Below are 12,009 nucleotides of genomic sequence, written 5' to 3'. Positions count from 1 at the left end.
GCCCCTGCCTTATATGGTCAGGGTAGGAAGCGAGCAGCCGCCGCTCTGGATGGCTTTACCTATTCGAGCAGAGTACTCGCTGGAGGAGAGGTGGGTGGATGAAACAAGGGATTTCCTCTCCTCCTCTTCCTCCACCTCCTCCTCCTCCTCCTCCGCCTCCCCCTGCTCGGCTCGGCTCTCTCTCTCTCTCTCTCTCTCTCTCACTCCCTCCATATGTTTCAGAGCTCTCCTGTGGCGGCTTTTCACACAAACATCTCTATAACAGCCTCTGGCACGCCAAGGAGTTTTGTCAGGACAGAAATGAAAATCTCCACTTCAAACATTGTTTTATTCTGCGGGAATTAATCAGAATACAGGCGAGCGGAGAGCTGTGTTTTATTCTGAAATGTATAATGTGACTAGTGGTCTCAGTTAATTCCTCACTTTTAAAAGGCAAACATTTAAAACCATCTCTCATCTCAGATTTGTTGTTTTTCTTTCTGTCAATGTTATATCACTGAAGTTTCCAACAACAGATGCATGTGGAAGATGTTTATTTGCTCTCTTGCCTGGAGTTAGATGAGAAGATTGACACCACTCTCCTGTGTGTACAGTAAATATGAAGCTGTAGCCAGCAGCTGATAAGCTGTCAAATATCAGGAGCACAACAGAAACCAGAAAATGGTATTTCATTGGCATCAGTAACATCTCGCAGGTCCAAATCTTCAGGTTTTAGACTTTTGGTCAATATTGTGGGAGTTGTGATGCGTTTTTCATTGTTTGCCTGCATTTTATAGACTAAAAGATTAATGTGCTGTGAGTTGAAGCCATAAATGTGATCAAATCAGAGACTGTGACACAAAAACAAGTGATGTAGGACTTAAATTAACAATAACATGTCATTTCTTCTGCAAGGGGTCTCTGTCAAAACAAAACAATAGATGTTTGCAGAGTGTTACTTGGGTAGAGCCGATGCTCAGATGCTCAGAGCCGGCCAGCTCTAGAGGAGAGAGCCAGGTGCAGAGTCAGACCTTCTGGAGGAATAAACACCTGGAGTCATATCCGTCAGCAGTCAGCATTACAGGACATAAACCACCCGGTAATGGAGGTCACCTCCGTGGATCGCTGCTGCAGTCAGGTTGATAAACAGGAGTGAAGATAAATCCAGTTTTTACTTCCAAAACTTAAAAAGTAATCTTTGAGCTTTCCTCTTGTTGGTTAATGTTGGCTCTGCCCCCGACTCTGGCCCTCCCCACACAACACTCTGCAAAGAGCTGCACGCAAATTTTTAGCTGAAAGTTTAATGTTTGAAGTCATTCGAATACTTGAATGACGTATTCTGAATGAACTGTATGTAATCTAAAAATCGATCTCTCATTTCATGACTGGTTCTAGATGTTTTTCTTTGATAGTAAACTGAATATCTTTGGGTTTTGGACTGTTGGTCAAAAACAGTGGTTGGTCATTATTGAGTCTCTGAACCATATCTCCAATTTAAGCTAGATAAAAGAGGGGCTTCTGGGAAAGTGGAGCAGAGAGGTGGGGGTGACGGGGGTCAAGAGGAGGTGTTAAAATGGGGGGACAGAGAGTGTTTGCTCGGACGTAAAGAAGACAAGAACAGAAGGGGGGTTGTTGAATGTAAGCTGATGAATGCTCTGATGTACATCCTGCGTCATCTCTGTGCCATGGGACCCAGAAGCTTATAGCTGTGGGAAACGCACACACCTGTAGCTGTAACCCACTCTTGAGGCTTCCAGCAAACACTCGCACATCACGGAGGCGAGCACTCAGCCTTGAATGGCACTTTTTTGAATAGCTCATGTCATTAAAAGTGAATGAACAGACAACTGAATCACTACTAGGTGAACAGCGGGCCCCAAAATGAGTCGATGAAAAGCGACGCGACGGGGAGTGTGGAATGTCTCTGTTCGCCGAGACACAGTTTGCCCCGGAGTACAGTCGGCGGAGCGGCCACTCACATTCAATTAAAACGGATCAGTTTGAAATGAGCGGGACACCAATCTGACTGAGTAATCCAAATTAAGCTTGTTAAAAGAAGAATGCTCCAGAGAAAGGAGTGATTTGCCAGGAATTTGATTCAGAGCAGAGCGTCTGAATGCAGCCTCACACGTCGGAGGGGATTTGTCACGTCCTGCTGTTTTATTGTGAAAAAAATTTCACATCATAACATCATCAAACCCCCCCTCCCCGTGTTCCCCCGCAGATGATGGCCAAGCCGAGCGAGTCCCCCGTTGGCCGTCAGCACCAGAGCCACCCGGAGGAGACAGAGGAGGAGCTGAGGGAGCACCAGGACGGAGGGGCCCTGCCGCCAGGGGTCACCATCAAGCAGGAGCCCCCCGACCCGCAGGAGCTGCAGGAGGAGGCGGCGATGCAGCAGCACAGGGAGCGGGAGAGGCAGGCGGAGCAGGAGCTGCTCTTCAGACAGGTAGAGGACGGCGAAAAGTGAGACATGTGCCTGAATATCCAGCTGTTAAACAACGTGGGCTGAGAGAATCAATAGGGAGTCGGAGAATTGATTAAACTTGACTTGGCAGTTATGTATTGAAGGTGTTCCCGGGGACGTCCCGGAGAGGTGAAACTCAAATAAACAGTCCCAGAATTACATTTTGGGCTGTCTGTACTTAAAGGCTCGAATCGAAGCTGTATCATTTGTTTTGGCTGCCATCTTTTGGCCATGAGTTGCACCTGCAATAGAAAACGTCGAAGCTAATTTTCTGCCCTTTATTCGTCAAACACATTTACATTTTCTCCAAACAACTCACCATGACAACTGTGGGATTCATCTTCTGTATGTGTTTCCTCCATATGTGTGTGTGTTTGAGCAGCAGGCCCTGTTGTTGGAGCAGCAGCGGATCCATCAGCTGAGAAACTATCAGGCCTCCATGGAGGCTGCCGGCTTGTCAATCTCCTTCCCGGGACACCGCCCCCTGTCCAGGGCCCAGTCGTCTCCGGCCTCGGCGTCCTCCTTCCCAATCAGCGTCCCCACTACTGATCCTCCCACCAAACCTCGCTTCACCACAGGTCAGCACCACCACCACTGAGCTGCAGCTACTTTTGCTCATCGTCTCTGATGTTTTGCCTGTTTTTCTGTGTTGAATTTCACTTTTAAATACACTGGAGAGTAAAATAGATTCTTCTGTGGTGTAGTGGATCTGGCCTCCATCTGGTAGCAGTGGAGCAAATCTTGCCAAAACCTTTTTCTCACCCACTTAGTCTTCCTCTCAGACATCTGACTCTTGAAACATAATCTGAAAACGATAAATAGAGCTGAGAAGAAATGAAGACAGAATTAAGCTCCTGCCTGCAATAGACTTGTGTATCTGCACTGAAGTGTTAACACCATGAAGATGCCACATAATGTGGCAGCTTTTTGTGTTCATGCTACAAAGATGAAGATATTTTTATAACAGTTTGGCCTACTTTACTCCCACTCCGCTCCAAACTGCATAGAAAATGTAAAAGAAAAGAGATGATGAGAGTGAGAATATCTGTAAAGTTTGACATTTTGAAAGAAGTTTGACTTTCATATTCAGGAAACTGGAAACTTGTGTCTTTAATAACAGAAAATAATAAAACTGGCACCCCATTCTTAGATGTAAATATCAGTGTTTATGCAACAATAATTACGTAAACATTAACTTTTATTTGCTACCAATATGTCTCTTAATCTCGCAAAAGAAACCTTAAACCAACTGTCGGTGATTTTAACATGTACAACAATAAAGGAAATAAACCACTTTAACCATTTTTGTCATTTTAAATCTAATTTTTTGTAAGTTTTCATTATAAATACTAATCTGACAGATATTTTCTGGATAAATTCATACATTTTTGGTATGTAAGACGTCAAATGTGCCGTCTTGAGAGCCCAAAACCCAAAGACTCAGTTTACACCAACATAAAACAAAATAAAAGTGGTATAATCTCACATTTAATAAGCAGTAATAAGGGGATATTTGGCATTTCACTCATTAAAACAGCTACTTGTTTATTCCCTGTCATTTGACTGATTGATTTCCATCCTGTAATGGTTAATAAGTGTGTCTCTGTGTGTTTCCTCAGGCCTGGTGTACGACTCTCTCATGCAGAAGCACCAGTGTATGTGCGGGAACACCAACAGTCACCCGGAGCACGCCGGCCGGATCCAGAGCATCTGGTCTCGTCTGCAGGAGACCGGACTCAGAGCGCAGTGTGAGGTGTGTTATCAGAAGAAGAAAAAAAGACACTCCGCTGTGAACATCACACAAAGTTGTAAGCTGCATATGAGAGTTGTATCCCTCTGTGTGTGTGTGTGTGTGTGCATGTAGTGTATCCGTGGGAGGAAGGCCACGCTGGAAGAGCTGCAGACGGTTCACTCTGAAGCCCACGTCCTGCTGTATGGAACCAACCCTCTCCGACAGAAACTTGATTGTAAGATCTCACACACACACACGCACACACACTAACATTTAGCCATTAACTGTCTTTAATTACATTTTTATCTCCTGATCACCAGGTTCAATCACTCCCATGTTTGTACGGCTACCGTGTGGAGGAGTCGGGGTAAGTTACGCTCACATTTATAGAGGGAATTAAAATTTTCCGGATTAAATGTTTATGCTGTTTATTTAATAATCATCTAATAGTATTTAAAAATGATAATACAGAAGTGTGTCACTGTGTGGAAAGACGAGGCTTCTCTCTTTGTATTGCACCTTTCAGACTTAGACAATTGAGAGTAAAGAAGCTGTCGACACCGAGAACGATAACGAAAACAATAACTCTAATGTAAGCGTCCACATAATGATTGATAACGTTCTGTAAACAGTGGTGCCAGACTGTGTGCTCCAGCTGTGATGGCCACTTAGGAAAATTGATATTAATGAAAAATGACTGCTGTACGTTGCACAAAGAAACAAACAAAAGGGTTTTGTTTAAGTGCTCAGATACGACTCTAACCTGTTATCTTCCCTCGATTGTGGATTAATCTTTAGTAAACCGTCTCTTGTGTTCGTAGGTGGACAGCGACACCATTTGGAACGAGGTCCACTCCTCCAGTGCGGCTCGTCTCGCTGTCGGCTCGGTGGTGGAGCTCGTTTTCAAAGTGGCTACCAGAGAGCTGAAGGTGACCGTCATCACACTCATCTTGCTTGTAAAAACATATTGCATGACCTTGATTCTGACTTCCCATCCCAAAGAAAACACAGTAAAGTAGATTTATTATAAGACAGATTTAGCTGTTGTTTCCCACTCAGAAGTTGCGTTTCTAATCACTACATCCTGGCGATCAGTGCCGTGACTCACCCTGTCACTCCCGTCTCTCTCTGCAGAACGGTTTCGCTGTGGTCCGCCCTCCTGGACACCACGCGGAGGAAAGCACTCCCATGTAAGGCCACAGCCGACACCACACTCAGTCAGGAACACTTAATCCGTGCACATACAAATACCAGCGTCAGAACAGGCTCATCTGGAATAGAAACAACATAAACCAATGAGTTAATCTGCACATAAAGTGCTGAGTGAAGGCTGCTTTATTTATTTTTCACATCCTCCTCACAATGTGTTTGAAACGCACTATAAAAACATGGAAATGGAGCAGGAAAGTGATTTAGCACGGCTGAGTCTCCTCCCTCTTGTGCTGCCATTTCAGGGGTTTCTGTTACTTCAACTCTGTGGCCATCGCAGCCAAACTGCTGCAGCAGAGACTCAACGTCAACAAGATCCTCATCGTGGACTGGGTCAGTCTCACCACATCTCTCTCGTGTGACGTAGCTGTATTTATAGCATATAATACATCTTAAAAGCCACACAGCGCGGCAGAGTTAGTGATTATATCATGTGTTTACTGCAGGATGTTCACCACGGCAACGGCACCCAGCAGGCTTTCTACGACGACCCCAACGTCCTTTACCTGTCTATTCATCGCTATGACGACGGCAACTTCTTCCCTGGAAGCGGAGCACCTGACGAGGTGAGCTTGTGACCTTATTAACTGTCACTACGTGTCTTTATGAGTACTTTTATTTAAAGCTGCAATTAATCAAACAATTAAAGAGTCGTTCAGTCAACTAAACAGCTAACTGATGTAGAGTATGTATGAGTGTGAGTCACAGATGCGTCTCTCTGCAGGTGGGCAGCGGGCCTGGAGTCGGGTTCAACGTCAATGTTGCCTTCACCGGAGGCCTCGATCCACCCATGGGAGACGTCGAGTACTTGGCTGCCTTCAGGTACAAAATACAACGTCGCCACATCACACAAAGACAAAGCAGCTAGCCAGAGAGTGAGGGCAGTTCATCTCACAGCTCCTATAGGTTGTTTTTATTGGACAGAGATGTTAGTTTGAGCTCAATCTCTTCCTTGAATATGAAAAAACTAATGATTACTTTCATTTTTTCTCTAATCATGTGGTAATTTGTCAGAAAGATGATTAAAATGCTCATCATAATTTCAAGCTCGAGGTGATGCTGTCAAATGTCTCGTTTTGTCCGACCGACCTTGGAAAACTCAAAGATTTTTAATATATTAGCTAATAAAAGCAGCAAATGTCAGGTCATGTCTGATCATTTTGCTTCAGAAATTAAATACTTACTGATTAATTACTTGGCTGAGGTGGTTTTAAAAAATGAATAATTTCACTTTGTGCTGTTTGAGCATCTTCTACATTATTCTGTCTAATCTTTATACGCCACACTTGCCCCCTCAGGTCGGTGGTGATGCCCATTGCCAACGAGTTCGCTCCAGACATCGTGCTGGTCTCTTCAGGCTTCGACGCTGTTGAGGGACACCCTCCACCTCTGGGCGGCTACACGCTGACGTCCAAGTGTGAGTACCAGATTACGTGAAGTTTCTTATCTCGCACTCTCAGCAGTCGACCACATAAAACAAATAGTTGGTGAAAGTTTAAAGTTGTTTCTGGGGGGACGAACGGCTCAAATGTTAATTAGATTCAATGCAGAGTCATTTACATTAATTCACTTCCTCTCCTCAGGTTTCGGCTATCTGACCAAGCAGCTGATGACCCTCGCCGGAGGCCGGGTGGTCCTGGCTCTGGAGGGGGGTCACGACCTCACCGCCATCTGCGACGCCTCCGAGGCTTGCGTGGCCGCCCTGCTCGGCCAGGAGGTAAGGAGGGCACTTTGACAACACACAGGGTCTGAATCCTAATTAAAGTGAAGAAAAGACGGATGGGGAGAAAGAGTGGCGTGTTTTTCAGGGTGTCGGCCAGGTGCTTCAAAACTGTGCTACTGATTAATAGATTTAATTAATTTTAGCTACGTTTTAGTCGGCTGTGTTTGCAGTGAAATGGAAAGAACAGAAAATTAGCTGCACTAATCCAATTCAAAATGATCACTGCTTCGGCTGTAAAACATGAAAACAGCAGCTGAATTAGTTTTACATTGATAAATCTGACAGAGTGCTGTGAAATAGACTCATTAGGCATTAATATGTCACCATGTCATCCGTCTGGGATCCAGTGGGAGTGAAATGAATTGATGTTACATGGTGCATTATTTCCTGGTCGGCCCCCTGGTGGAAACTATCGGAGTTGCAGCCTGTTTCCAGACTCCATGTTTACATTTTCTGTGTGTTTTGTTTTCGTCTTGTGCAGCTGGACCCGCTGCCGAAGGCCGTCCTCGAGCAGAGGCCCAACGCCAACGCTGTCCGCTCTCTGGAGAAGGTCTTAGAGACTCACAGTGAGTTCACATTCGCTTCATGGTCACTTTTTGACAGTTTGCTTCCACACGACTGGTACAACTTCTCTTATCTCCTCTCCAGGTAAGTACTGGCGCTCGGTGCACCGCTACTCACCACGGCTGGGACTCTCCCTGCTGGAGGCCAAACGAGGAGACTCGGAGGAGGCCGAGGCCGTCAGCGCCATGGCTTCTCTCTCCGTGGCGAACACCAACGCCATGGATCAAAGGTAAAGGATCCAGAGTCACATCTACAGGATATCTTTAACCTTCTGTCACTTCTTCTTCTTCTACTACTCTCTGCACCCATCCTCTGCCTGACGATTAATACCTGTGAATGTGTCTTCCAGGCCAGAAGAGGAACCCATGGAGGAGGAGGAACCACTGTAACAGAGGGAACCACGAGGGTGTCACACTGTAAACCATTGACCTCTCCGGAGAACGCCTCTTTGAGCTGCGAAGAGTCTCGACTGACCCCTTCATTTAGTCCCCCTAACCCCACTCACCACGTCAGTCACCTTGATTGGCGGCCCCTCGGCCAAAACACGAGGGAGAGGGGGTGGGCTCAGCCTCAGAGTAGGGAGCCAATCAGGAGACGGAGGACTGAATTGGAAAAAAAGAATTAGACATACCGGCGTCGCTTGGCGGCGCTCGCTCAGAGACACTCATTTTTTTTCTGTCAGTCTTCGCACCCCTACGTTAGCCCACTGCGGCTAACCACGTGACCAAGGCAGCAGCGGGCGAGTGTATTTGGAGTTGTGGGGCGAGCTCAGGTCTCGTCATGGAGAGGCGCAGAAACATAACGGTGCTTTACACAGCTGCCTTCTGACCACACACAGTATGGACACCAGGGACAGCAGATGTTCCCAGCTGTCAAACACAGCGCGGGAGTTTCTTTTTTTCTCTTTTCTCGACTATTTTTCCCGACGAAAAAACAAAAAGGGCATCGCGGCAAACCGAGATACTATTTTACACGATGCGTTCACTGTGGCCGAAAAAGTTTGAGTCGGCTTTCGCGAAGATTTTTGACGAGGAAGACCGACGACCTCGCCGGAGCAGCCTGACGTTGTGAAGGTTGACGAGTGAGAGGAGTGCCTTGGTGAGGGGTCCGCTGGATTTCAGGATTGTTCAGGAAAAGATTGCCTTAAGTCTAAAAGATTTTTCTCGCTGAGGAGTCGGCGCGAGGGACGGAGGGAGGGAGGGACTGAGGGAGGGAGACGGAGAGTTTCCCGCTCTCCTTTTCTGGGGAGGGAACGACGAACATAAAGCAAACAATCTTTCAGCATGTTTACTTGGAAACGTGACGAAGACAACGTTTATGTCTCTCACAGCCTCTCTCGAAGAGTTACTTTACTTTTGGATGGATCTATTTTTCTGTAAAAAAAAAAAAAAAAGAAAAGAAGAAAGAGAAACGCTTTGTAAAGGTAGTTGCCAGCTTCAGTAGAAAAATAAAAACGGTGCAAACATGGAGACCTTCAGACGAGGAAATTAGATTGAAAAAACTCTCAAAAAGCCTTTGATGTAGCTTCCCTTTAACTGAAGTCGTTGCTTTGTAAACACATGAAGCATGCGTTCGAGCAGAGAGAACCAGACTTTTTTGCAAGATTCTTGAATGTTATCCAAAAGAGAAAGCCAAGCAAGAAAAGCCAAAGCATGAGTTTGCATTTACAGTAGTACTTTTCACTCCTCCTCGATTAAAAACACTTCTCATCTCGGCCCCCCCCCCAGTTCAACGTTTACTAATTTAACCCTTCATGGATCAAAAAGTGAGCATTTCCGTGCCGATCTTCTTGGCCTCCCATGCTTTGCCGGTTGGCAGCTACCTTGGTTTTTTGCTAGTGTGAGCTAAAAACATTAGTCATGTATATTGAATTGAATATATTTTGAGAGGCAGTAATCGAGTATTGCCCCCGTTTGTATCTACATGTATGATTTTTTTCCACATCGAGTTGTCAATTTTACGATATCGACAAACCGTGTTTGGTAAGCGTGTCCACTTTTTATTTTTTATTGTATAAGATTATTTTTCTAACTTTTTTTCATCCATAGATTTTTGTTCTGTGTTTTTATCCGTTTTCTGGATAGTTATAGGGCTGCCGTTCACACACTTAGTACTCGTGTCACTACTTGTTCAAAAAACTTTCTTTCTTTCTTGTATTTATCAGAAATAAGGAGCGACTTTCTTTCTTTCTTTCTTTCTACGGCTCTCTCAGCCTTTTCTGCATTTTCATCAATCGTGTATTTATAACATGTACTTGTTTATAGGAGATTTGTATATGGAAAATTTATAAATGTACTCTAACTAATGACAGCTATGATATTGTGAGCGACAAACAGTATGGTGTACGATATTACTCCATGGACTTTAAGGAAAAAAAAAAAAGCAGCATATTTAACTCGTCATCGACTGCACTGTTTCGCCCTCGAGTGAGATCATCACACGGCACTGCAATTGACTTTCTGATCGCCCTCTCGAGCGATCGCTCTGATGCCTAATCGATACATTTTTCCTTCCCGTGCATGGCTCGTGTGCACATTTCGACTGTGACAACACATCCAAAATGAGGTTTAGATGCCGTTTTATGTAGCTAGCTGAGTTTACAGAGGGTCGAACATGTCTGGAGAAGTTGTTTTTTGGATGGAAAGCATCAGGCGATAGTTTAAAAATCTCTTTCTGAGCATGTGTTGCACTATCATGACATCAGTGCCTCCTTCTTCCCTCCTCCCGCTTTGACTTCAGCTGATCAGTCGGAGATCAAGTTACATTAAAATTGATCCACAGCTGCTCTATCGACTATCACGTTCATTTTTAAGTTGATATCATTTCATAAACTTGTAAAATTTGAGCTTGAGTTGATATTTTTTTTCACGTCTGACAAACATTCCACTTGTTACATGTTTAATTTGGCTTTTTTTTTTGTTTGTTTTGTTTTTGTAGAAACTTTAATACTTACTCTTTCATTTTTGCCGTCTGCTCGCGCCAACTTTAACTCTTTGCATGGTTTGTGAGTCAGCATGCCTGCTTGTCTATGTAACAAAAATGTATTTGCACAATAGAAGAAGAAACACTGGAGGACTTAAGAAAAAAGAAAAACACACACAAAAAAAAAAAAAACCTCCCACGGCAACTTCCCGAGAAGCACCAGGCAGGACGGGTTTTCTTCCTCTCTGGTGTGCAAACAATTCAAAAGACTTTGTCCAAATGACTCCGCCGAGGAACATTTGATATCGTTCTTATTGAATATCGTTTCCAATAAGTGATTTTAACACGATTCAGCACTTAACGACGTGTATATGGACTGTGCTAAAGAGAAACACGCTCTGCCAAACCTCCGCTACATTCACACCTTATTAAAGAAACTCTCCCAAAGAATGTTCCTCTTTTCAAAGATCTGAACGGGCACTAGAAATCGACGGATATCGGTTTGGGGAAGAAGAGAAAAAAAAGGGCATCGTCGTTTTGATTGTCACACCCACCTCGGCCAGTTCTACATATATATATAACCACTGTGGCTCAAGAGCAATTCTCGGTTTACATGTAAATTGATAAAAAAAGTTATTTTTTGTTTGTTGTTTGTCTCTATTGATGAAAACTCTTTCTTTGGGACCTACGCTTTGGACATTTCATCTCTGACATCATCTATAAAATATATTTCTGAAAAATACAAGAGTCTGTACTTGTGTTTTTTCTTTGTTGTTGCAGGTTTTCGTGAGGTAAAATCTGGGTTTTAAAGGTCAATAGGAACCAAAATCAATTCAGCAGTTAATCCTTGACAGGATGTCAGGATTTGAGATTGTCTAACCGATGATGCAAAGTCAGATTATCAGTTTTTTAATCACCTCGGGGAAATAAACACTCAAAGTCCATGTTGGTGCAATCCGAGTGTAAACAATCAATACTGGTGGTTGTTAAATTCCTGAAATGTGTCGAGATCGACAGGAAAAGCTGCACAGATGACAGAAATCTTCCTGCTTCTGCATCTGAAGACGGGTAAATCATCCGGCCGGCACATGACGGCAACGATGGCAGGACATGCGAGAGGCATGAAGTCTCAGCTGACCTGTCGCTGAGTGGAAAATCTAATTACAAGAACCAATATCACAAGTGTGCATGTTGGATTCAAATCAGGTGACCTCCTCCTCCTCAGAGTGGTCTCGCAAAGTCACAAAATGGGGAGAGATTTACTTAATTATTCCCAAAAGCCTACATTGAAATATTCAAGCAGCTTGTTCTGTTTGGCCAAGTGTCCAAAAATTGAATATATTTGGTTTATTATCTTAAGAAAGCCAGAAAAATGTTCTTTTAAGAAGCAGGAAACAGAATATGTTGGCTTAAAAG

The 12,009-nt window shown here is 44.2% G+C and overlaps 1 protein-coding gene across 8 annotated transcripts in view; it reads left to right on the top strand.

Moving 5' to 3' along the window:
• LOC311253320 (histone deacetylase 4-like) overlaps nt 1–11,332 on the top strand; it is a 65,618-nt gene extending 54,286 nt beyond the window's left edge. For all 8 annotated transcript variants that reach the window (XM_084347202.1, XM_084347203.1, XM_084347206.1 and 5 more), the window contains 15 exons: nt 2,204–2,425; nt 2,826–3,021; nt 4,063–4,196; nt 4,308–4,410; nt 4,496–4,542; nt 4,997–5,104; nt 5,310–5,365; nt 5,630–5,717; nt 5,831–5,950; nt 6,109–6,206; nt 6,683–6,801; nt 6,968–7,101; nt 7,589–7,673; nt 7,756–7,900; nt 8,021–11,332. In XM_084347202.1, the coding sequence (XP_084203328.1) occupies nt 2,204–2,425; nt 2,826–3,021; nt 4,063–4,196; nt 4,308–4,410; nt 4,496–4,542; nt 4,997–5,104; nt 5,310–5,365; nt 5,630–5,717; nt 5,831–5,950; nt 6,109–6,206; nt 6,683–6,801; nt 6,968–7,101; nt 7,589–7,673; nt 7,756–7,900; nt 8,021–8,060 (1,695 nt within the window). In that variant the 3' untranslated portion in view covers nt 8,061–11,332. The remainder of the gene's footprint in view (nt 1–2,203; nt 2,426–2,825; nt 3,022–4,062; nt 4,197–4,307; nt 4,411–4,495; nt 4,543–4,996; nt 5,105–5,309; nt 5,366–5,629; nt 5,718–5,830; nt 5,951–6,108; nt 6,207–6,682; nt 6,802–6,967; nt 7,102–7,588; nt 7,674–7,755; nt 7,901–8,020) is intronic.
• The last annotated feature ends 677 nt before the right edge of the window (nt 11,333–12,009 follow it).

The sequence above is a fragment of the Pagrus pagrus genome (genome assembly GCF_965226575.1).
Source record: "Pagrus pagrus genome assembly, chromosome: 24".
Lineage (NCBI taxonomy): Eukaryota > Metazoa > Chordata > Actinopteri > Spariformes > Sparidae > Pagrus > Pagrus pagrus.
This window is presented reverse-complemented; position numbering and strand designations above follow the sequence as displayed.